Source organism: Melospiza melodia, chromosome 3 (genome assembly GCF_035770615.1).
Source record: "Melospiza melodia melodia isolate bMelMel2 chromosome 3, bMelMel2.pri, whole genome shotgun sequence".
NCBI classification, from domain to species: Eukaryota; Metazoa; Chordata; class Aves; order Passeriformes; family Passerellidae; genus Melospiza; species Melospiza melodia.
This window is the reverse complement of record NC_086196.1, coordinates 103,424,567-103,450,581: the sequence shown is the minus strand read 5'-3', so window position 1 is coordinate 103,450,581 and position 26,015 is coordinate 103,424,567. Positions and strand designations below refer to the sequence as shown.

Here is a 26,015-nt window from a genome sequence, read left to right as displayed (position 1 = left end):
CACCGGCCGCGCCGCTCGGGCGGACCGCAGCGCCGGGGTCCGCGTCCCGCGCTGCCCCATCAGCCGGTGGCTCTAGGAAGGAGACAAAGGCGGCGGGGACAGCCGGAGGCGGTGAACGGCAAGGAAGAGGCCCCGGGGCCAGGGGCGCAGGGCGGGCGCTGCGGGACCCTCCGAGCGTCTCCCGCCGCCTCCCCCCGACCGAGCCCTCAGGCACCGCTGCGAGGGGGCGGGGCCGAGGCGGCCCCAAAGCGCGGTGACGGGCACGCTCTCCGCCCAATAGAACCGCGCTGTTGCCTGATGGACATGCGCACTAACCAATCATCCTGGCCCGCCCGTTCCCTCCTCGGCTTAGAGCCAATCGCGGCGCCTGCGGCGGGCGGGGAGGCGGGGCCGCGTGCGGCGCGGGGCGGGCCGCGAGCGGGGGCCGGGGCTCAGAGCATCGCTCGGGCTCGGTGCCGCCGCCGGCTCCGTCTCTGCTCCCGCGTCGCCTCCCCCGCCAGCAGCCCCTTCCCTCCCGCGGACATGTCGTCGCCGTCGTCCGGAGAGCGGTACGAGGAGGAAGAGGAGGAGGAGGAGGAAGACGGCGCCTACGAGAGCCAGGCCAAGCGGCTGAAGCCCAGCGCCGCAGCCGAGGAAGGCGAGATCGAGTACAGCGGCGCGGAGGAGAGCGAGGGCCGGCGGGACAAGCCCCCCGCATCGCGCGGCGGCGGCGGCTTCTCGGGCGGGGTGAGGGACGCGGGGCCGGCGGGCAGGGGGCGGCTCCCCTCAGGCTGCCGGCGGGGGGAGGGGACCCGTCCCGCCCCGCCCCTACGGCGGGCGAGCCCGCGACCGCCCCCGCTGCTGCTCCGGGCAGGGGTCCGTGCTCGGAGGGCCGGGGGGCTTCTCACGGCCGCGAGGCCTTCCCGGGGTCGCGGCCCTGTGCCCGCTTCCCAGGCATGGAGGCGCTTCCGGCGGGTGGGAATGGCGGGGGCTCGGGGCCGGGTCCGCGCTGCCGCCGCTGCCGGTGTGCGCTCGTTCCTCACGGCCCGCGGGCACGGGCCGGGCCGGCAGCCCGAGGGAGCGATGGGGGTGAGGGTGCGGGGTCGGGATTGCCCCCGTTCCGCGGGCGGCTGGGCGCCTCTCGGGGTATCGCCGTTGCAAGTTTGGTGGCGGCCCTGTTGCTGAGCGTAACTATAGAAACGCCGAGCGGGGGGGCGGCGGCGGCGGGGGCTGAAAGCGCGGCCAGCGATCCTTTCATCCTCCGTTCCACCTTTGTTTCTGGCACCGCGCGGCGATAAGGCTGATCTTAAACCATTGCCTCCTTTTAAAATTAATTTCTAATTCTACTTTCTCCATCCCCACTGCTGAGAGCACGATGGTTCACTTCGGGTTTGGGGTTTTTTTTTGCTACGTACCTTTTTCTCGTGAATTTGCATTAACGTAGTCCTTGACCCATAAATTTGAGCTAACGAGACTTTTCTGTCTACTGTTTGATTCCTTATCTAACTAATTGTCCGTCTGATTACAACCATTTTTCTCCTTGATGGCTCTTTCCGTTTCTTACTTGAATAAGCCAAATCAAGAAAACATTGATTTAATGTCAAAGCTTGTTTTGTGGTAGGTTAAAATGAACTTGCTTATCACTGGGATGAGTTAATGAGGGAGCATTTGCTGCTACCATTTCTCTATCAGTTAAATCTACTGATAGAGAAGATGCCTGCCAAATTTATTGTCGTGGTTTGACCCTCTCCTGCAGCCAAGCACTGCGCTGCTGACTCCTGCCCGGCTGATGGGGGAGGGAATCAAAAGGGTACTTGTGAGGAAAATCGTGCTCTCCTTTCTTCTTTCCACATGCTGAGTGGGATTTCACAGGGTCTGGGATATCCCTTAGGTCGCTTGGGGTCACTGTCTCGGCTGTGCTCACGTGTGGAGCCACAGGAGAAGCAGAGAAAGCCTTGATTCTTACCCAGCACGAGGGAAAACCTCTGTATTATCAACACTGTTTCGAGCACGTACCCAAAGTATTGCCCATACTACTGTGGAGAAATTAATTTTACCTTAGCCCAAAGCAGCACATTATTACAAAAGTTTCCTGATAAACTGTAACAGAATAAATTTCTGGAGAGAACTGTTTTAACTCTCAAGTTTCTTGTGACAGAGCATCATCTCTGTTGCAGTCAAGACTTGGTAATGTGCTCTGTCTTAAAGGGCAGTGCTGAAAGAAATCCTTACACTTGCTTAAATTATCTGGGAAATTTGTCATGCAGGAGAGCTGAATGTCATGCAGGGAGTGTTTCAAGTAGAAAGGAAATTCTGCTTTTGCCTTTCTTCTTTTCTGCACCTTTATGAAATCAGCTAGTTCTTATATGTCTCCTTTTCCTTCTTCCTGGGCTCTGGCTCAGAGTGTCTTCATGATGTCTCAATGTCTCAGTTTATTCAAGTTTACCCTTCATGGTAATGACACCATGGGGCATCTGATTTCACCTTTTGCATCTCAAGTATGGCATGTGCTGAGGCTTGTGAGTAAAGAAACTGAAACAAATGTGCAGCAAGTGGAGAACACGAGGGGTTTTCAGCAGCTGGTTGTGGCAGTGGCAGTGTCATTGACAATTTATTGGCAAAACTGCATTCACAGGTTCAGTGTTGGGGAGGCAGGAGTTGTCTTGAGGCTGGAGATGGAACTGGTTTCTCAAACATAAGCTGTAACATCAAATGGAGATATGGAAAGTGAATGACCAAGTGCTTTTGTTAGTAATTCTATGTGAAGCTTTTAATAGCAAAATGCCAACTTCTATGAAGTGAGTTAGTTAATATAAAATTTCATTTTTTTTCTCTCTAACAGATACAAAAATGGGCAGGAAATGTACGTATTCTGTGAGGTATCTTACTGATTCCTCTGCAGGGAAATGTTCTCAGCTTATAAAAGTTGTATGTGGCTCAGACATACAATATGAAGAAGGTAGGCTGAGAGGAGGGAAGAGATGTCAGTGTCCTGGATTCCTCAGAAGAGAGCAGAAAAATAAGTAGGAGGAACTACAGCGAATGGGGAATTAGGGGGAGAAATGGGAAATGATGGTGAAATGATGATAGGGAGTGGATGGTCTGGGTAAGCAGTGATGTGAGTCTGGCAGCCATATGATTTGTTGGGTGGGGTTTTTTTTCTAATTATTTTTTATTTTATTTTAATTTATTTTTCCCTCACATATGCACTGAAATATCAGTCAACTGTACACTCATATGGGTTATATGCCCTTGTATAAAAGCTCTTTTGTGCTAGGACTCCTCTGGCAGGTTGGTGGGGTCACCCTCCTGGGCTGTATTTATTATTGTGGCAGTTTCCTGTTCAGGGATTGTTGCATTTGGCTGAAGAAGCCCTTCATGCCTCTGTTTTTTTGTTTTGTGTCTTTTGTTGTTGTGGGGCTTGGTTTGGTTTGATTTTTTGAAAAGGGTACCTAGAAATCTCTATGTGAGATCCAGAGGGAATCCAACATTTATTTTGCTCTTTGATTTTCTGTTTCCCACTTCTGGGGAGAGCTCTCATAAGCCAGAGGTGTCCCCTCTCCTTCATGGCTCATCTCCAGGCTGAGGAGCCAGGAGCAGACCAGGATGTTGACCAGGGAAAGAGCAGGATGTGTTCTGCAGCAGTATTCAGTGGGAGAGAGTGTGATTTGGAAGAATGACCTTTACAGAGGCAGTGTTGAGTGGTGGTGAAGCCCTGTCAGGGGAATCAGAATTGCAGTGTAGCAGAGGGTCAGGACACTGGGATAATGTGGGCTGAGAGCTGTGTTAGAGGGAATTTTGAGGCCCTTTCAGCTCCATCCCCTGTCCCTCCCTTAAATGCTGGTTCTATGGATTAATGTCATATTTGTACCACCTGCAGCATTCACCTCCCTCACTGTCTCTGACATACTCCTGAGCATTCTTGTGAAGTCAGGAAGATCTGTTATCTCTGTTCTTGCAGCTGGGGAAGTGAGATGTGGTGTCTGAATACACAGACAGCCATCAGCTGCTGCAAGGTAAAACAGGGATGTGATCTTGCAGCTTCTCAGCCACTGTCGAAAGCTCCTGGGTGGAGCTAAATGGAAAGCAGCTGTCTTTGCAACTGTGAAAAATGCCAATCACTTGTTTTTAAAATTTTAAAAGTTTTATAATAATAAAATGGTTATAAAAATAGCAATATAATTAGAGTAATAATAATTTGGACAGTTTGGATTAGGACAATATGAGACAATAGAAACAAAGAGTTACTGACGTCTGGGTTCCTCTTTCTGAGTAAAACAAGCCTGAAAAAGGACACCTGTTAACAGAGGATTAACCCTTAAAAACAACAGCCTGTTGCATATTCATGCACCTCACACATGATGCATAAATTCCATTCAAGCACAGGATTCTGTCTGGTCAGTGTCAGCTTCTTCCTCTGAATCCTAACAGCAGCATCCTGCCCGAGCAAGGTGGGAAGAAGTTAATTTCTTCTGATAATGGGGCAATAAATTCTCTTTTTCTGAAAGATTCAGGTGTCCTGTGGCTGCTATCTTGGTGCGAGTTACTTTTTTTAAAGAAAGATCCTACATAGCATAGTTTCTATTTTAACCTTATGTTATAACCTAAAACTGTATTTAACACACTACTTAGGAAAAGTATTACAGCGTAACTTATTAACATAACACATAATATTCATTTTAATATTTGCAAAAAGCCAATCATAAAATACACATTTTTCACACAACTCAGTTGCTTTGTGTCTAACACAGGCAGTGTGGTAACAGCAGCTAAATGCAATGCGTTCAGATCTTCACCTACTTTGCACTGACTTGTCCATTTCTTCAATGAACTCCTTCCTAGAAGCTGGTTTTGAGTAAATGTAAATAATTTTCCCTCGTTTGTCCTCCCTCCAAAAAAAAAATCCAAACTATTACCTTCAGGCTGGTTCTTCTTCCAGTATCTCAGGCTGAATCTCCTGATGTTGTGTGCTGTAGGCTTTTGGTTTGGGATGATGTTTGCTTGGTTTTATTTATTTATATATTTTAAAGGATATTCAGATTGTCATGAGGAGAGAGGAAAATAGAATAGACTGTTTCAGATGGAAGGGACTTTGACAATGATATGCTCCATACCTGATATACCTGAGCATTTTAGGTCAAATTCAGAGTTAACAGGAGGGGTCATTCTTTCTGTAGCAGTTGAAATTGTTGAAAGGGCACAGTGGTAGAGAACAAAGAGAAATGATACCTAAACTCCTCATCCAAAACAAAACTAAATTGCCAGATAACTTTCCAGAGTATGGGTGTGATTAATCTTAACCCCCTTCTGTGTAGCCCTGCCCCCCAGGCCCCTAAACCAACCAACAACAATTTAAAAAGCAGAAATCCAGGATACACAAAACCAATAGATTCTTCCACTGTTGTGGAACCTTTACTTAGTCTGCTTGGTTCTTCTGAGACACTTCCCCCCACCCACCACCATTCCTGTTGTATCTGTAAAAAGCAAATTCCAGACCAGTTAAGAGGGATTCAGAAAGAGGAGAAAGTTGAGAATGAATAAGATAATCTAAAAGGTGGGAAACTAAATATAGGTACTTGGCAGAGGGAATATGAAGGAGAAGTGCCATCCTTTTGCAGTGAGGGGAAAAAAGAGAGATGGAGGAGGTAAATAGTGAAAGACAAAGAAGCAGATGCTCAATAAAAAGTAGTACAAATTAATAGGGCTAATATGAGTGTACTGACTGGAAGGTGTCTGACTGGAGAAAGGATAAAGGACACATTTTTGTGCAAACAGTTGGTGAGGAAATTTTGATCTGGAGTTGGTGAGCAAGACAGGCATCATCCTACAGCCCATGATGATTTTCTTCCTTTTTGGAATGGCAAACTGTAATTAGTTGGCAAGGAACCATTGATATGTTTCAAATGTTGTCTAGAGGTATGTAGGTCACAAAAAATGGGTGTTAAAACGCCACATCCATTCTTTGAAGCTGCTTCTGTTGCAGTCTTAGGGATGTGAAGTCACTTGTTTGTACTTCATCTGCTTGAATATGTCAGTGCTTCCCTTTGTGTCTCAGCTTTGCTTTAGGGTAAGGATTTTTCTGCTCCTCGTTTCTTTCTTGAGGGAAACCTTTTCTGTCCTTGTTACTGGTCTTGAGCAGGAAGTCTGTTCCATTATTTGTTTAAATTACCTGCATTTTCTGTCCAGCCTAATGATTCTTCAATAAATCATTACTGAGGTTTCAGATCCCCTTAAGATATATATATATTAATGGTACAGTTGTAACATTGGCTACTCTGTTCTCCTGGCTTTGGTGGAGTGCAAGTGTGATGTTGGAGTTTTGCATGGGGCTTTTGTGCTCTGGTGGGAGCTGAGTTACTGAAAGACTCCTTTGTAGGCAGAGAAATACTGGTGGTTGTTAGTCAGTGTGTGAGCAGATGCTTTGATGTAACCTTTGTCTGTGTGCCAGCAGTAGCACATGTAGCTTTCAGGATACAGTAGCTGTGAGATCTTGGTCAGAATCCTGCATTGTTCTTCTCTGGGGAGAAATTCCAGCAGCACTTGGATGAGCTGTGAATGTTCTGACCTTAGCTGTGCACTTTACACTCTGCAGACACTTTGGATTTTTCATGTGGTCTGGTGGTTTTATTTTAATCCAGGGTCATTCTAGATTTGCCTGATGCTGCAGCTTTGTAGCTGCAGAACTTGTTTGACCATAAGATGTGTGTCTGCCCCTTGTGAAGACTTTCCTTGCACCTGTGTCCCCATCCTTCACCAGCCCATGTGCTCTGTGAATGTTGGTTTGAGGCTTGCTGGCTGATTTGTGCTTGGTTCTTGTGCTGCTGTTCACTGCTGCTGGCTAGGAACTGTTTGGAGTAAAGCAGAGACCCTGTGATTTGGCCACCTCAGTGGTTTTATGTGAATAAAAGTCGTTCTGAAATTCTCTGTAGGTAAGAGAAGTTCATGTCAAGTGGCCAAGATACCACTTGTTTGTGTTTGGGTTTTTTTTGGGGGTGGGTGGGTTGGTTTTCTGTTGTTTGTTTTAGGGGAGTTTTTTTTTTTTTTTTTTTTTTTTTTTTTTTTTTTTTTTTTTTTTTAATTCTATGCTTCTCAAGCTTCTGCACAGGTTGCTATAATGGCAGGTTTTGGTTCTTCCTAAATCTCTTGCTAAACCTTGCTAAAAGAAAGTCTTCTCTATGGTGTTCTGGGAGAAGGAAAATTTGTTTGGAAAGCCAAATATTGCTTTAACAATAACAGAAAGCAACATTTGTATTTGTTGATATTCTGCAGAAGTGCAGATGCCAGTACACGTTCATGTAACTCATGGATAAAGGATTTGAAGATGCAAGTGTAAAAGTCTTAATTTTTGAGAGAATTTGCACTATTAGAAAGATTTGTATCTACTAGTACCTGCTAGTAGATAAAAATACAAAGGGATGTGCATAGCAGAGAAGCATGAACTGAAACTAAACCAGAAGTTTGAGCTGGGAAGGGGAGGGAGAGAGAAATGCTTTTCTGAGTATCCATTCTCTGAAAAGCTTAATGTGATTTCTGGAGATATTCGTTCAAAAAGGCAGTAAGTAGCGAATACTAAGTTGGTAGTAACTCTTCCTTGTGGTGAGTCTGCTTCAATGAGTAAATCATTGCTTGTATTCACCATGTGATTAAACACAAATAATTTTAGATGGGATTTCTTGAGTGTATTAAAGGAACCTAAAAGGAAATGCATCCCCCTAGCACTAACTGGGGTCTTAATATAGTAGCAAGTATGCAGGGCAATGAATAATTGATGTAATCATTTTTGATTGTTCTGTAGACTGTAAATAAAGTAAAGGTGCCTGTTATTTCAACATCTTAGAGTAATAGGGTTTGCAGAAAAGAGTGGTAGTTATTGTTAGTTTTCTCTTGAAGATTTCCTCAGGTGCTTTTTTCAGCTTTGAAAAATGTGTATGTGGGTTAAGAACATACAATCTGAAAATAAAATGTCTCTGTAGTTCTGTTCTTTCTGCAATTGCCTAAGCATTTGCAGTTCAAAGTATTAACCTTTCCTGGCTACTTTGATCACTGCTCCTGCTGTACGCAGAGCTGATTGATTCAGGATACAAGGTAACTTATACAAATATCACAGTGGAGTTTTCCTAGCATTGCCTCTGTTCTTATTCAAAGAAATGTGTTTCCACTTAAAATGCTTTCCTACTGCAAACAAATAAAATGTAAGGTAACCTTAAAATATTACACAAGTGATTGTTCTGATGTGTGAGGAAGCCTGAAGTGCTGATTTTTGATTCAAACAGAATGGTCAAATCCTTGATTTAAAGAAAAAATCTGTAATTGTTCAGTGACATCTGTGCATGGAACTACAGGAGTTAAACACCAAGACTCAATTTGTAGTTATCTGGAATGGTTTTTTTTTCTGGCATCTGTAGTTCAAATGAACAGTGAAGAGAGGAATGTCTAACAGTAATAGCAATCATTGTGGTTACTTAATTATTGGAGCTCAATGCTCCTTTGTGCTGCAAATGAGAATCTCTGTCATGTTCCAGAAAATGTTGTGCTGCTGCTTAAATGAAAAATCAACAAGACTTGATCTGTTAGATGGGAACACATTGATGTAGTCACTAAATTTGAGTACATCAACTTCACACTGCTGTTATGAATATAAAATTTGGGTGCTGGGTATTTGCAGTATATTTTAGCGTGCCCTTTATTATCTCTAATCTTTTTTTTATAATCTCTCATTATTGGCTTACTGTTTTTTTTCTTTTACCCTTTGTGTCCTAGAATATTTAAGGTAAATTTCAGCCTTACTTCAGGGTTTTCATGGAAAGGGTTTTCATGATTCCAGCCCAAATTCTTCAGCTGCACAGAACTGAGCCTGTCTGAAAGTAGCTCTGAAAAATATTTATGGTGGGAGCTCTGTGTGCTAATGTATGATGTCTGGATCCATTAATAGTAGTCAGCCTTGGGGTGAAAAGAGCCCCATATGTGCAGAAACTGTGAGTTTTTAAAAATGTGTGTTCAGAATTAGAAGGGAAGTTGGATTTATTTCAACTGTAATCCAGAGCTGGCATTTTCTTGCATTGTGGAGCATTGGAAAAATTCTCAATTTGTGTTCAGTTTACAGTTGGGGGATGGCCCTTGTTTGTTCTTGCTTTTTTATTCTCCAAGCCTGTCTCAAAAAAATACCAGCATCAGCAAGCAGAGTGTCAGAAATATTTTAGCTGTTGGACATGTCCTAATTTTTTTTTTAATGCTTCTAATGAATAGGGTGTATGTAAGACCTCCTGCAATTCAATCAGCGTTAAATGGCTGCTTTTTTTTTTAATCCAAGAAAAATCCAGTGTGTGCAAACAGATTAATTAAGTCTGAAAAGCTTTGTATTTTAAGTAGACTTCAGCAACTGAACTTGGCAATCCATTTGGAAAGAAAAGTTAAATTATTTAACACTTGCTTAGACTGTGCATTTAGATGGCTGCTTCTGGGCCCAGTGTAGTGTCTACCAAGTATTTAATTTTAATTAATGATAGAAGTGTTCCTAGCTCTGTGTTGAATTTTAAAATGTCATTTTGTTGCTAGGATGCTGGGGGAAGCCATCACAAAGTCTCCGTTTCTCCTGTCGTCCATGTCCGAGGGCTGTGTGAGTCTGTGGTGGAAGCAGATCTTGTGGAAGCTCTTGAGAAGTTTGGAACCATATGGTATGTCTTTGTTAGGAATGATTTGGAGAAAAACATGTCATAAATGACCATCATGGGGCCTGGGAGCTGTTTTGGGTGAGCAGGAAACCTTAGTGTGATGTTTCCCTCACCAGCTATGTCATGATGATGCCGTTCAAGCGCCAGGCTCTGGTGGAGTTTGAAAACGTGGAGAGTGCAAAGAAATGTGTGACCTTTGCAGCAGATGAGCCTGTGTACATTGCTGGGCAGCAGGCCTTCTTCAACTACTCCACCAGCAAGAGGATCACTCGGCCAGGGAACACTGATGACCCATCTGGAGGGAATAAAGTTCTCCTGTTGTCAATTCAGAATCCTCTCTACCCAATTACAGTGGTATGTTTTGTCTTCTTCTTTTGTTTATTTTTTTGTATATTCACATAGGTAGCACACATATTCTTAAATAAAGACAATTCAGTCTCATGCAGATGTTTTGCACTATGTTTGAAGACTTTGGAAGTGAGGATTTTGAAATGTTTAAGTTGCTGCATGCTTCTGGAATACCTTCAAGTGTGTTGCCACAACATCAAGATTGTTATTGAGCCTTTAGGCTCTGAGTGGTGTATGTTTAAAGAGCAAGGATTTTTTAAAGTAGGGAGGGGTTATTTTATTGCAGTCCTTCTTAAGTGTTTCCTTTGCAGAAAGGTGAAACCTTTATCTTCTGATGATCAACTCCAGCTTGATGGAATCTTCCTCACTTTTATTTGGGCCAACATATTTTCCTTTTTCGTGTTTCAAGTTGTATAATTTATACAGTTGCATCTTAATTTATTGCCATTTATTAATAGCACCTGTACATGGTTTTTTAAGATACAAGGGTTTTTTGCTGTTGAGTGGTGTATGTTTAAAGAGCAAGGATTTTCTGCAGTAGGGAGGGGTTATTTTATTGCAGTCCTCCTTAAGTGTTTCCTTTGCAGAAAAGTGAAACCTTCATCTTCTGCTGATCAGCTCCAGCTTGATGGAATCTTCCTCACTTTTATTTGGGCCAACATATTTTCCTTTTTAGTATTTCAGGTAGTACCATTTATACAGTTGCATCCTAATTTATTGCCATTTATTAATGGCACGTGTACATGGTTTTTTAAGACACAGGGTTTTTTGTTGTTGTTGTTATTTAAGCATTTATGTTTTATCATGCATTAAATGCTTATATTTTTCATAGGAGATTTTATAGTAGGTGTTAAATTGCACAGAAATATTTCAGGAAAAAAATTAATTTGCATACTATGATACAAGTATGAGTCACTTTTCTTAGGGATGTAGGATGGTATGGATCAGTCAGAGTGTTTGGGGTGTGTGCAACCAAGTAACTTAATGCAAGCATTAAGTTTTATTTAATGTGCTGTATGTTATGAGAGCAAATTGACTGCAACTTAGTATTCCTGAAATAACCTCAAGTAGTCAGTTCCACATCATGCTTTCTCCTTCACTGTCTTGAGAGTATTGGTTGCTTTTTGTCTGTTGATTCATCAGTGAGTGATGAGTTTTGTTTTTCCTGTCAATTTTCTTTATAGAAAACCATGCCATGGTATGAGTTGCATTTTTTGGGTTTAAAAACAAACGTGCTCTGAGCTGTGTGAACAAATCCACTGAGTTAAAGTATTCTTTGCACATGACTGTAATACAAATTTTGGAAACTGTTTCATTCATGCATTTTAAATTTGCCTTGCATGAGCTGCTCAGTTAAAGGTGGATGCTTGAAGAAACTGGGAGCAGGAGCCTGGTTCTGGGCTAGGAGAATTCCATGGGAATTCTGAGGATGAAGCCTCTGGCACAGTAGCTCTCTTTTAAAAACAAACAACCCACCCCTAACCTCTTCCTTCCCACTGCCCCCAGCTGTTTCTTTAGCATATACAAATGAGTGCTGGGAGCAGGCAGAGTTCCAGAATTACTGGCAAGCAGCAGAGCTCATTGAAGGCAGCATAGTCTGGGGAGAGCAGCTGTGCCCATGACAGCTAAAAATGTGAGAAAAATACAAATTTTGCACTTGTCCAGTGGGTTAAAAACTAGTTAATTTAAGAATGCCTCAGGCAAAGTCTACATTATTTTAAAAACCCACCCCCAACAAAAGAAAACAAAAATGAACAACACATCCTTCCCTCTCAAAAAAAAAAAAAGACATAAAGCCCAATACTGCTTTTTCCTCTTCAACACTCTTCTTAAATTTGAACTACAGTGAGAAAAAAGAGATGAAAAATTGCAACCAGTTTTAAGTGGCAAGTCTGAATATCTGCAGTAAACTGTTGTAAAGTTTTCAAGAGCTTCACTTTCAAAACAAGATTGAGTTTTTGGAGAGAAATTGGCCTGTTCAAAGGCTTCTTTTGGCAGAATCAAAATTCTAAAGTTACAATTGTGATCAGCTTCTCTCTGTCACAGAACATTTTTGGTTTCTTTGAGAGCTGTAACAGCAAAGGGCAAGAAGGGCAAATTAACTGTAATTAATTCCTAATTGCTTTTCATCCCTATGTGATAGGGGGTGTTGGTGTTTTGAAGAGTTTTGCCCAAGATGTCATGTACAGGTCTTTGAAGTTCAGTTTCCTTGTTTCCTTACCTGGGGGCAGAACTTTTTCAGGGATTTGCCTGTTCAAAGAGGCTTTCCCACATGCATGAGGAAGGTGTGATGTACCTTGGCAACTGAATTATGATATTCTAGTGTGTATATAATACAAGTGCTTAAATTCTTAATAAATAGCCCTCATTACTGTGTCTGGTGAACCACTTGATTGATTTGGTAATATAAAGTAGCTGAATTATGAAACATAATTAAAAAATCCAGCTGTGAGTGTGACTGCTGGCTAATGACACTGATAGGGTTTTGAGTCAATCTTATGTTTTGAAAGACAATTCTTTTGGTTTTAATTAAGTGGCTATGAAGAATTTTTTTGAGGGACAAATTATGAAGGAAAGTCATATGAAAATTAATGTCACCTGGAGCTGGTGACATTAAGTTTCTAAGAATCTTTTCTCTCAAACAGGAGAGATGGTGGGTAGCCCTTTGTGCTGCCAAGCATGCTGTAAGTGATGTCACGGGTCTTATTTTTTATGGGTTCAGGCTGTGTGCACTGTGTTTGTTTTTGTTTTAAGAAATCCACATGCCCCCTACTCCTTTGCCTCCCAATTGCTCCTCTACTCTGCAAAACATAATAATAAATATTATTCCTACTTCCTTTGCCACTTCTCCCTCTTGACCCCCAAGTAAACCTGAGGATGTACACCAAAATCTTGGAATGATAATTCTGGAGGTATTTGGTTTAGATAAAAAGAAAGGAAGGAACACAGCACCCACTTGCTTCAGGTGGATGAAAACTCTTGAAATTCTCATTTTGGTAAGCTAAGTTTACATTTTGAACTATTCCCAGTTACTCCCTGAAAAAGAACATGAGCTCAGCTGCTGGAAACCTACGAAATGTGTTACAGCTATAAGTGTCACTTTGTCTCTGCTGTGGTAGAGCTACTGCAGGGCAGTGCTTCAAAGGTAGCAGAGCTTGAGACATGGATGCAGTTACTGGGTTTTGACACTTGTTAAACCAGTATTTGCTTGAGTACCTCTTATGGAGGTCTTTTCCTGGTTTTCAGATTTGATTGCCTGTAGCATGATTGATAAAAATGCCAATCATGAATGTATTAATTGTAGAGGGGAAAATAAGAAATGGAAAGTTAACAAGCCTTTTCTTTGCTCTTTGGCACTTAAATGCCACTGGAGGAGAATGTTCTGTGGACCATAAGTGATTGGAATTTCAAATCTGACTAAAATTTTTTTTTCCTTGTTCCTTAGGATGTTTTGTACACTGTGTGCAACCCTGTTGGGAAAGTTCAGCGCATTGTTATATTCAAGAGAAATGGAATACAAGCCATGGTTGAATATCCTTTTGGAGGGGTTTTGGTTTTGGTGGTTTTTTTTTTTTTTTGTTGTTTCTTGACTCCAAATGGGTTTAACATGCAAATATCAGAAAAATACCATGTGATTTTGAGACCAAATTATTTGTGTCTAAGGCATGGTATGATAGCTTCTAATTTTTGTATGTCTGTAAGACAAAATAGAACTTGCACATATCATCTTTTTAGGAAAATGGCATTGTCAACAGTGGTTGATAACCATGTTTATAGTCCCTCAGGCCTAATAATTGCAGACATGAATTATATCATAGATTGGACAACCCCTAATATGCACCTTTCTACACAAAAGTTTAATGGCTTCTGCCTGTGTTGATACTCAAGAAATGGATAGGGGATTGCAGAGGTGCAGTTTGTCTTCTTCAGACTCTTCTAAAATAGTCCCAGTGTGTACTGCTTGTCTTGCTATTTTGACTTCATAAAGCAAATGCCAACTTAGGCATCCTTGACCTTGATTCTTGGGCATCATGTGTTGAAGAAATTCCCTGCTCTATTATCCTACTGTTTACTCTCTTTGCAGCCTTAAGTCATTCTTGGATTGAATGTTCAGAATTGTACTGTGTTGCTGTAGTTTGTGAAGTCCAAAGTCTGATATGATTAGGCCTTAATTTATGAAACTCTGTTAGTCCTCTTCCCAAAGCTTTATTTGCATCCATTTTTGAACTGTTATCTGGACCAAATTTGCCAAATTATTTGGCATTATTTTGTGATTTCCAAAGTGGTGCTGCCAATGTGATGGCTACACTGATGATTTTCCAGGCAAAGCAAACTACCTAACTTCTATTAAATCAAACTAATTGCTATTTATCTATGTAGAAAACCTAAACTGTGTGGCCTAAAAGACAATAATTTGACTTACTGTATGTGTTAAGTTTGTCATAAATGGAATTGTCCCATCAGATGACTTGCACAATTGGGGGTTAGTGTTCATCTTGTGAGAGATTAGGGAAGTTGTGGGGAGGGTCCTTCAGAAACTACCATCCTTATGTCCTGTGAATTAAATTCTGTAGCATGGCTTTTATTGAAAATGAAATCAGCCAGCAATTGAAAGAAACCTCACAAATGTGAGTGAAGTAATGCAGCAGCAAGGTAAACAGTTGGGGGTGGTAAGGAAAGTGAGCTTCATGACAAGCCTTATCTGAAAAGTTCAAAAATTTGCTCAAATTGAAATGCTACTTGAAGTACCCATTATTTCTCCAGTTCTGGCCTTATAGGTCTGGGAAGCTTCACTTTGCTAAGTTTTAAGTTCCCCAGTGAACCTGTGTCACTTTGGAAGAAGCTGGGCTGCAGGAATGTGGTAAAACCAAGGCACGTTCTGTTGTTTCAGACTTTTTCTAAAATGTCACAAAATTATATCAAGACATGGTGCAAAAGGTCTGTTCTGCTGCAGAGTTCAGGCTTTCTGACACCATATGTTATTGAGTATGGGTGAGGTCATGGGTTGTGATGTGCCAAGGCTCAGGCACATTTTTCTGCTAATCACAAAACTAATCTTGGAGTATGAACAGCATATGAAATAACCTGGGTGCTGGAGCCTGGTGCATGCATCTGCCTGTTGTATTTTTTTAGGCAAGATGAGTATTTGTTCACTCCAAGTCTCTCTTTTAGTAATGTGGGGTTTTTGGGCTCATGAGCTAAAAAGGGTGTACACTTAATCCTTTTGATGTAAAGTAACTTCTGTGATGAGTCTCTGTGGAGTTCTTGTAGTGTATACAATAGTGAAATACCTGCAGGCTACAAAAGTAAAAAGGCCCTATCAGATAAAAGGGAGTGAATGAGACACCTGGGGAATAAGATCCTTAACATGATGTGTATGTTTGAATCAGTGTTTTGTGCCCAGAAGGCGAAGGCTGCACTCAATGGAGCAGATATCTATGCAGGATGCTGCACACTAAAAATTGAATATGCAAGGGTAATGCTTGGACCTTCTCTTTTAATTTTACTCATAAAAAAATACATTTAGTCAAGGCTTAACCTCTTTCACTTTTACTTTATTTGAACAGCCAACTCGACTTAATGTCATTAGGAACGACAACGATAGTTGGGACTACACTAAGCCATATCTGGGCCGCCGAGGTAGGTTCTGATCCATTCTCGCTGTAGCTCTTTGACTGTACTAATGCCAGCCCTTGACACGTGTCAGGCCGTGTGGCAGCAGTCCCTCCAAAGCAGGCCAGTGCTGCTGGAGGCTGTGCCACGGCAGGGAATTAACCCTGAGCCCTAGTGCCCCCTACTGCCGTGTGCTTGAGCCACTTAGTGCGACAAGGAGCCCACACCTCCAAGCACCTTCGCAGTTCTCAAGGACTTGCATTTCTCCAAGCAGCTCTCTCTCTTTGGAGGAGAGGAAACCTGGCACAGACTATTCCTTATAAACTACAAACTTGCACACTGCTTCTCCTTCGAAAGGACTCTTTTCCCCTATGTTGGACAAGGCATTAAGAAGGATAGAGGACTTCAGCAGGCTGACTCTACACTTCATCATGCACCACATCGGCATCAGCAAAAAAACCCCAAACAAACAAAAAAACCCTCTGAAAAACCTCAGACTTGCAGTTCACCTTGTCTGCATACTGCATGCACCACCACCACAAGTTTTTAAAGGAGGACATTTTCAGTACTTCAGATTTGTGTGGGATGAATAACATGATAGACTGTACCCATTCTGTTCAAGTTTGTATGTATGCTGGTCTTATTTCCCTTAAAATTACTGAAAAATTGAGAACCTACAACATTAAGAACCTTTTGTTGATATCATTGACATTGTAATCTTTTTATTACTTGCTGTATGTGAGAGTTGCATTCAGACTTAACAATGTAAATATTGTTTAGTAGTAGGGAAGTTCAATCCTTATATGCAGATAATTGGAACTGAGCAGTGCAATACCAGTAAGTCCCCTCAGCTATACTTAAGTAATAAAATAGGGAGATTCATAATTGGTACAGACATACTGTCTCTTGAGTACTCAGCTGTAAAATTCTCAGGGCTTAACTCATTGTCAGTGGAAACTATGATTATATATGTACAGTCAAACTGCTGTCTAGCCTAACTCCTGTGAAGTGTTTATTTAAAAATAACCAAAGATTTGTAACTATTGAGTGCAGTGTTCAGTAACCTATGTACAATATGTTCAATGTCAAGTTAGAAAAGTGAAGACAATGTGACCAAGATAGAATATCTACTTATCAAAGGCTACATGAGAACCAGGGCTTTGGCTGTCTCAAGAGATTTGCACTTTCAGAGTAATTCTGCAGAGACACTGGGCTTGTGAAACTGTTGTACAACTAAAACTTAGGGCTTGGCTTTTCAAAATGAAGTTCTTGTAAAAAGTTAACAAGGGAGCTACAGTATTGGTTGCAGCTTGTAGGTTATGACTATTTGTATTGGGATTCAATTTTTTTTCTCAAATTCTTGAGTCAAAGAAAAGGGATTCTGAAGAAACCCAAGGGCAAGAAAAAAAAAATCTAAGGGTTTGAATTTGAAAAATTGAAAGGATTAATTTGACCCCTGTATCTTGGGACCATTGCAGTGTTTGGAGGCTGACTTGTAACACTGTGCATCTAAATGCATGATGTAATTGGCCTGCAGATAGGTATGACTGTATGAACTGAAACTTCCCCAAACTTGAGCAAACAGTGGAAAATGAAAAACTTAGGATAGGTGTGGCTTGCTCTTTTCAAGAACTCTGCTCTTTTGTTTTTCTTTTATTACTGTCTCTATTCTCTATACATAGGCACCCTACTACACATAAGAGAAAAAAATTAGACTTGTATTTTATATATATATCTATCTCAATCATTACATATTTTATGTAGTATGATTTTTCATTTACTATGATCCACATCCATTTATGTGGACAATGGGAATACAAATTGTTGAATGAACAATAAAATGTACTTGACAAAACAGGCATCTAGAGCAGTTTTGCTCATAAAGTAATCCAAGAGTTGAGGTTTTCTTTGAAAGAGTTTATGTATTTGTCCTTCAGCTCACTCTTGCAAGAGCACTATTTGGGTTTTGAACATAGTGTGACCTGAGCTGTAGGGCTCTCACTGCAGCAAAGATCTTATGCCAAAGGAATTTCATTCCAAGGGCAGACATGCCAATAAATCCTTTCAGAATTTCACACCTGCCCTTCAAATGTTAGAAAGGAAATGCATTTTACTAATGATTTGTTTTAAGAACTGTTTTTAGTTCTTTATGGTAATAAATTGCCCATAGTCTTTCTTCACTAAAGTAAACTTCCTAACAAGTGCCTGCTGCTATGAACTCATATTGCATTAGATTGAATGAAATAAACCCACCTGATTTAGTATTCTACTGACCTTTAGCCAGAAATCTCTAATTGTCATTTGCAGCATTTCTTTTGGTGGTGATACCAGCTTGCTCAGTGACTCAAGGACCTGATGTAAAAACAAAACTAAAAATCAAGGAACTCAAGCTTAAAGAAGATCATAAAGAACCTTTCCTTTCAGAATTATTTTTAACACAGGTTGGTTCTTGTGTTTCAGTGCTTGTTTACACAAGTATTTGTACTGGCACAATCCAGGGGCATTGTTCAAGGAAGGAATAAGCATGGGCCAAGGAGAGACTTGCACCACCACGAGGAGAAAATATTTGTCAAACTTTTCTCACAGAATTCTTTATTTGAAGAATGTGATTCTTGACTATATTTTACTGTGGGCAGTTTCAAAGCATTTAGTTCCACTGATTGGAATTACAAAACTGATTTTTCTGAAAGATGATGACTGCATACAGTTTAAATGCTCAAAATACTTGATCTGACTGCTCATTTGCTTTTCAGAGCCAAGAAGCAGAGCTGTTACCCTGAAAAGGGAGTGAAAAAGTAAACTTGACAACAGTAATCTTTCTTCTCTATATTTGAAAGTATTCAGGACTTCTCTCTCTTCAGATTTTACTGCCAAAGTAAATATCTGACTTGGAACCTGGCCTCAAACTCCTGAGCAGAAAGGGCCACATGTGTTTTCATCTACCACTGTTGTGTAATCAAATAGTTTCTGTTTTTTGGGGAAAATACCTCCAACTGCATTGGGCTGGAGTTACTCTTTTCAGCAGTCATACTTCACTTTCCTGAGAATTGTTGCAAACTGATAAATGCCTTGCCCCATCTTTTCAATGTGGCTTTTTTTTTTTTTTTTAATTGTAAGAAAAGAATTGTTGCTTACCACAAAGAAATCTGGAAGTTTAGATTTTTTTTTTTTTGTCGTGCAGCATGGATCTGATTGAAAAATCCAGCTTTGGCTGTGAGGCATTGCTTCCCTCCATTAATGTAGACCCCTTGCTTAACTTTATATCCTAGAGAACTGGGTTTTCTTAAAGGATTGACTGTTGTGTGAGTGCATTACTCAGTGATGCTTTCCCTCAGTTGAACTGTTATGTGCTGCTGGTAATGCCACAATGTACAATCCTTTCAGCACGCCCATAAATCAGTAGGTGTTCTGTAAATATATATGTACACATATGTAATGCTCTCTGTTTACTGATTATGAAACCATGTAATACAGGTTGTTGTTGGCTTATGCTGAAACTTCTTGAAAGAAGCCCACTTTGAAAATGTGTTGCTGTTGAAGCTAATATTATGATTCAGGTACTGTCTTTCAAAAGTACTGCATTTCAAATTTGTTTTAAGAGACACATGGGTAAATCCTGCTGTATGGTGTTTTCTATACTAATGTGTGATGTCTGTTTAGGAGAACTATTGGGTATCTCCATAAACTTTAAATGTCTGCATCTCCTCATTGGCCACTGCCCCCAATCAACTTAAGTGCAATTTGTTATACAGATGGCAGTCTTTTAATTTTGGTGTCCCAGGGCTACAGCTTGTATTTTTAGACATAGAGTGAATGAGAAATTGTTTATAAAATTAACAAGGACTCAAATTACTTTTTCACTTCTTAACTAGAAGCTTTGTGTCTTAACTGGAGAAATCAAGTGCCTGGTTGTGCATACTAAACTGATTTCTTTCCCTTCCCACGTCAGACAGAGGGAAGGGCCGGCAGAGACAAGCTATTTTGGGAGAGCACCCATCATCCTTTAGACATGATGGCTATGGTAAGTAACATGGGGTGACAGCTGGTTATGATTTCTTACATGCTCTGTGGAATTGTAAATATTTAATCAATGCTTGGCTGTGGTTCCTTCAGCATGAGCAGTTCACCTGCAGTGCTGTCAGTCTCCCTACTGAAACACTGCTGGTTCAGTGAAATCCATGTGCGCTCATTGCCTCACCCCTTCCTGTCACCCAAAGCATTCAGCTCTACAGGTTTATTCCTTGGAAGAAAGTTTCCTTTCACTTGCCATCAGCCTGGCAATGGGTAGAAAATGATATCTGGATTGGGAAAGCAGCTTTCTTTTAGAAAATGGTAACATAGTGTGACCAGTAGTTTGGTACAACAGAGAGCTCGGATGTTTTTGCATGCAAAGCTATGAATTATTGGCATCTGCACTTCTCATTTAGGTGGTTCAGAAAAGGTACAGCTCTGTGATGTAGAGGAATGATGTTTTGCAATCAGTGCTATAAGGTGCTGTGTTTGTTACCAGTGCTCTCTATAAGGCAAGATCTGCCGTCACTTTCATGTCCTGAGCCAAGACCTCAGGGTGGAGAAACAAATGTCCCCACTCACATGTGACTTTTCTAGTTAGTTACTCTCAGCTGTCAGGTGCGATGTTATTTGTCTTGCCTCTTTCTTTGCAAAGGTATTTGTGATATTTTACAATGTAGGTTGACATCCTACCTACTCCTTCCAAAGGTTCTTCAAATCTCCAGCATTTCCAAGTCCCACCTTGATTCAGTGATGTTCTTTTTAATTCTTCTGATACATCCTTCTACCTTAAGTAATGTGTCCATCTCCTCCTATACCACTCTTTCTCTGTCATTACTGCTTTTTGCTGGGAAAAAAAAAGACAAAAAGTTCCTTTTATACTTGGCTTATGCGAGTTTCACACAAGCCAGAAAAAAACAGGGATCCTCCCCTTGGTCTGTAATACTGACATTTTCTATGAACAGAGGTATTGCTTACTAGTAGTGCCTCATCACTAAAAGGAAAAAAAAAAAGAAATTGTCTATTTCAGTGAAACTTGTCACTTTATCTATAGTGGAAAATAGGACCACTTCATTTTGCATTAGTGTGGAGGTTTAAGTGTTCCTGTTTCTTCCAAATGAGCATTTTGTAGAAAGGCAGGCTTCTGATTTAATCTCATGTCTCTGGGAAAAAGAGCTGTGTCATCTCCTGACCTCTGTCTCATTCCTTTTGGTTTATTATCCCGACCTTGTAATATTCCTTCTTGGTGCCACGTAGCTCTGTAACTAGATGGGAATATTTCTGAATGTTGATTTGAATTATTTCCTCTGATGCGTTTATGTTGAAATATTTTGCACGCTGCAGGGAAGATAATGATTTTTGTAATTAGTGGAATATCTGTAACCTTCTACCCCTCCTTTAAATATACATTATGTGTGCAGGCTTTGATGCATGATTAATTAGTGCAAATGATTTCAAACAACATGAAAACATGGTTTCTCATCTCCTCAGGCTCCCATGGTCCTTTGTTGCCCTTGCCAAGTCGGTACCGAATGGGATCTCGGGACACTCCCGAACTCGTGGCTTACCCATTGCCACAGGCATCCTCCTCCTACATGCACGGGGGGAATCCTTCTGGGTCAGTTGTCATGGTTAGTGGCTTGCATCAGCTCAAGATGAACTGCTCAAGGGTATTCAACCTGTTCTGCTTGTATGGAAACATTGAGAAGGTAAGGCATAATTGATTAGAAACTTGGAAACTGCTGTAGTTCTTTCAAATGCTTTGGAAAAAGCCTGCCTGAGGTTGTCTAAAAATATATCATAATGTTTTATAAAACTATTGGTTGAGTTCTTTGTTCCAATGTATATATATATTTTTTTAACCTTATCTGTCCTAGGTGAAATTTATGAAGACTATTCCAGGCACAGCACTGGTGGAAATGGGTGATGAATATGCTGTCGAAAGAGCGGTCACACATCTCAATAATGTCAAGTTATTTGGAAAGAGACTCAATGTCTGGTAAATATTTTTATCAGATTAAAAGTCTACCAGTGGGCAGATGGAATGAGGTTTCAAAGGGACAATATCACACTACTCTGTTATTATTGTTGGAGTTATGATTTCCAATTTGGGACTGTTTATTTTGGCTTTCAGCTGAAGGAGGGTGAATTTAGGTCAGATATTAGGAAGAAATTCTTTACTGTACTGGTACTGGCACAGATTGTCCAGAGAAGCTGATGATGCACCATCCCTGGAAGTGCTTGAGGCCAGGTTGGAGGGGGATTTGATCAACCTGCTCTAGTAGAAGCTGTTCCTGCTCATGGCAGGGGAGTTGGAAGGAGTTCATCTTTAGGGCCCCTTTCAACCCCAACCACTCTAAGATTTATTACTATTTAAAATTTTATTTATTTACATTAAGAAAGCATATTGTCATTGTATGGATTGGCCACTGATAAACTGTATTCCCTAATATGTCTTATCCATTCTTTCTGCATTCTTTAAGGAAGGTGTCAAATCCAACCCATCATATTCTTACTTTATTTATTTCAAATTATTATAAAGAAACATCAGGTCTTTTCTAGTTAGATAATAACCTGCAAAGTATGATAGCCCTAATGATTTAAGAAAATTTATCCTTAAATTCCAGTGTTTCCAAGCAGCACTCAGTAGTTCCAAGCCAGATATTTGAACTGGAGGATGGCACGAGTAGTTACAAGGATTTTGCCATGAGCAAGAACAATCGCTTCACCAGTGCTGGCCAAGCATCCAAGAACATCATCCAGCCACCCTCCTGTGTGCTGCATTATTACAATGTTCCCCTGTGTGTGACTGAGGAAACATTTGTAAAGGTAAGCACTTGGAGTGGCTGACATGCAGTGCTCTCTGGGCCCTGTCCTGGTTTTTCCTGGTGCTGCTTTAAAAAAGAAGTAACTGGGAGGCTTGTAGCAGAGCCACTGGAAGAGAGCTGTTCCTTAAAATATATTTATAGCCCATCTGGATATGTTTACAATTCTGGAGTTACTGTCTCAATTTTATTTATTTATATTCTTTTAATGTGAGAAACAAAATCTTGAAAATAAAGTTGAGGAGCTTAATGTGGGGAGTTTTTGGAGGAAAAGGAAAAGACACAAAGCCAAATACATGAAAGTTAGGATTATAACTCACAAAGGATTTACTGATTGCCTCTAATGAACTGCTAGGATGTTTTGGAATGGAGACAAGCATGCACCTGGGACCCTTGGCACAGTTGTATCCTAAATGAACTCTGGATGCTTAAAACATGCAATACTGGGCCTCTTTAAGTGGAGGCAGTGGCAAGATTGCTGACAGTTCAGTGAGTTCTTTTTCAGTTCCATGAAATATATTTTTGCAACTCTGTCTGAAAGTGAACTCTGGTTCCCAAGTGGTGTCCTTGTATGAACAACTTCAGAGCTACTGTATGGAGTAGGAATGCCAAAAAGGAGAACTTGTTATTATATTAATATGTTTTTTGGATATAGCAGTGATATCACAGATAAAAGGGCCTTGTTTTACATACTACAGAATGGTATTCTAAAGAGTTACCAATCTAAACATATTTTTTAATGATTTGCTGTAAATTCTTGCAAACTCTCTTAAAAAGTCAGAATCTTCCTTTTTGTGTGTCTCTTCCAGGAACTTGGAATTTTTGCTAATTTGTTTGTGTGCACTTTTGCTGGAGTTTTATCTCTTATTTTATTTTTGTGACAGTTATGTGAGGATCATGAAGTTCTCAGCTTTATTAAATACAAAGTGTTTGACCCAAAACGTAAGTAAAATTTGATCTTTTTGGGAAGTGCCTTGATTCTAGTTTTGATCTGAGTATCCACTGTCAGATGTTACTGATCCCCTCCTTTCCCTTTTTGTTTCTCATTTTGACAGCTTCTGCCAAAACACTGTCTGGCCTGTTGGAATGGGAATGTAAGACAGATGCAGTGGAAGCTCTCACTGTACTTAATCACTACCAGATAAGAGTCCCAAGTAAGTAAATTTTCCTGATCTTACTGCTGGAATTTTTTTTCTGTGGAGAAGGAGTTGAGGGTTCTGGTAGCCAAGACAATGATCAGAGGGCTGGAGCACCTCTCCTGTGAGGAAAGGCTGAGAGAGCTGGGGTTGTTCAGCTTGGAGAAGAGAAGGCTCCAGGATGACCTTATGGTGGCCTTTAAAAGTGGGCCTATAAAAAGAGGGGGAGTGACTTTCAACATGGGCAAATAGTCATAGGAGAAGGGGTAAGGGTTTTAAACTCAGAGAGATTTAGGTTTTAGATGTTAGGAAGATCTTCCTGACAGTGAGCTGGTGAGGCACTGGCACAGGTTGTCCAGAGAAGCTGTGGATGCCCCATCCCTGGAAGTGTTCAAGGCCAGGCTGGATGGGGCTCTGAGCAACCTGGTCTAGTGTGTGCCATCCCTGCCCAAGGCAGGAGGTTGGAATGGGATGATCCCTTCCAACCAAACCCTTCTGTGATTCTTTCACAATAAATACAGAGAAATCTGCAATGTCTGGAACAGAGGATCCTTTAAGTTACTCAGCTCATTGCTCTCAATTTACTGCTCCTGTAGCACGTTCCCTTTGAAGCCAGAAATTGTGAAGCCAAGCTGAATTTAGCTCCAAACTAGCAAGAATAGAGTGGGGTGAGTTCACCTGCTAAACAAGTACACAATAGGTCAGATCTGCACTGAACAATTAAGATAGTTTACTGAATTAAATGGAATCTTTCCAGGTGTTCCCAGAAATAATATTGAATCCAGGCCAGTGTCTAATATTATTTTAAACTACCTCCTCCTAACTGTTATGAGTTTGTCTGCCTGGGAGGTGTTAACAGGTTAAATCTTTTCTATTCCCCCACACATTTGGTCCACTTTATTAATAATGGACCTTAGGGACAAGATATTTTTGAAGATAGTATGGATAACACACTGTTCACAATTTCAGTTTTATCTCAGTTTGGAGAGCTGGTAGCAGCAGAAAAGCTTTCTCTTTCAATGTGAAAAGGCAAAGCCCAGTGGATGTGTGAGTGTGCAATACACAGAGCTGGTGAACGTGCCAGGGTGTGGAAGGTGGATCAGCAGGAGAGCTGTGCCCATGGTGTGTTCTGTGTTGTCTCCTCACAGATGGCTCCAACCCTTACACCTTGAAGCTTTGCTTCTCTACTTCATCCCATTTATAGAGAAGAGGAGAGCATGTTAAGAGCTACGTTCACCTGGATTTGCAAGTTAAAAACTACACTTCGTTCACAAAGCTCTAAAGTGGTTCTAATGTTGCCTTGTTTCAACTTAATTCTAATATCTTTTGTCTTGTTTTATAATAAATGGATGTTCCTTCATAAATACAAACCAGATTTTTTTTATTTTTGCCTCTGAGAAGTACATGTTGTAAGCTTACTACAGAGTTTGTATTTTGTTAGTGTAGTATCTTCAAATGTCTAAAGAAGCACCAGTAGGATAAACAAGATTGTTTCTTTTCAAAAAATGAAATATATTTGCATTTTCAAAATGTTAAAGATTAGCAAGTATTTTTCCATTTGTAGTCTTAATTGGCAGATAGAATTATTCTAGCAGATTTTTAAATGTAGAACTTGTTTTTCAGTATGTTAAGTAGTGAAGTATGTTGCAATACTAAAAAGGAGCTTGTATTTATAAAATGCTTTGATTGGGTTAATGTTGCACATACTGAACTTTTAGTAGTACAGACTTGATTTATAGTTTCAAACAGAGCTAATGTAGAAAATTATTAAGTATGTACACGTGTATGGTATGGATTCATACTTATTTAAAGTGCTTTTGTTTGGTTTTTTTTTAATCCTATTTTCCATTTGCATTAGCATGATGCCATCTACAGCTAGTCCCACCGTAGGGGCCTTCTAAAAATTAAAATTGCAAGCTTGTATCAATGTGTTCATCCTCATTTTCCATGATTTAAACTTAAATCTTTGGTGTTTAACATATCCTTTTGACTCCTTTTTTTTTAAAGCAGTGGTTATGACATACTAAATGGTAAAAGTCATGGGGGAGGATCACAATAGAAAACAAGGTGGTAAAATATTTAAACAAAAAGAAAACCCTCAACATATCCTTTCATACCTGGACAGTTAATTCAACGTTTTCTTCTGTCTGATTTACCGTAACCATTTATTATGACCATGAAAGAATTCATTGAGTGAATAGTCTTGGCTTGTCTTTAGCTTAAGATGAAGTGATCTCAGTGGGATTCAGGCAAAGTGACTGACTGTGTGATGTGAAATTACTGAGGTGAGAAATCTTTCACTTTGGAGAAGATGATTTGTTCTGTCCCAGTCCTTTGAAACCTCTCTTGTGGAACTGGATTTGTCTTGTTTGGGCTAAGCCCCCAGAAAGAGGAATCCAAGAAGTGGAGTCTGGGAGCTGTTGTCCTAGGCT

The 26,015-nt window shown here is 40.7% G+C and overlaps 1 protein-coding gene across 1 annotated transcript; it reads left to right on the top strand.

The window, feature by feature from the left end:
• Nucleotides 1-433: 433 nt before the first annotated feature.
• HNRNPLL (heterogeneous nuclear ribonucleoprotein L like) lies at nt 434-25,506 on the top strand. Its single transcript, XM_063152402.1, has 13 exons — nt 434-726; nt 9,535-9,653; nt 9,767-10,004; nt 13,444-13,529; nt 15,378-15,474; nt 15,566-15,638; nt 19,561-19,632; nt 21,114-21,331; nt 21,500-21,621; nt 22,250-22,451; nt 23,332-23,389; nt 23,503-23,601; nt 24,732-25,506. The coding sequence occupies exons 1-13, from the start codon at nt 523-525 to the stop codon at nt 24,785-24,787; spliced, it is 1,644 nt and encodes a 547-aa protein (XP_063008472.1). The 5' UTR covers nt 434-522; the 3' UTR covers nt 24,788-25,506.
• Nucleotides 25,507-26,015: the final 509 nt, after the last annotated feature.

What these genes read in the sequence shown, in the direction of transcription:
- HNRNPLL (XM_063152402.1), top strand. Translation starts at nt 523, where the DNA reads ATGTCGTCGCCGTCGTCCGGAGAGCGGTACGAGGAGGAAGAGGAGGAG. An exon ending in CTCTCTACCCAATTACAGTG is followed by an intron (nt 10,005 to 13,443) that starts GTATGTTTTGTC and finishes CTTGTTCCTTAG; the next exon opens with GATGTTTTGTACACTGTGTG. An exon ending in TGTATGGAAACATTGAGAAG is followed by an intron (nt 21,332 to 21,499) that starts GTAAGGCATAAT and finishes TATCTGTCCTAG; the next exon opens with GTGAAATTTATGAAGACTAT.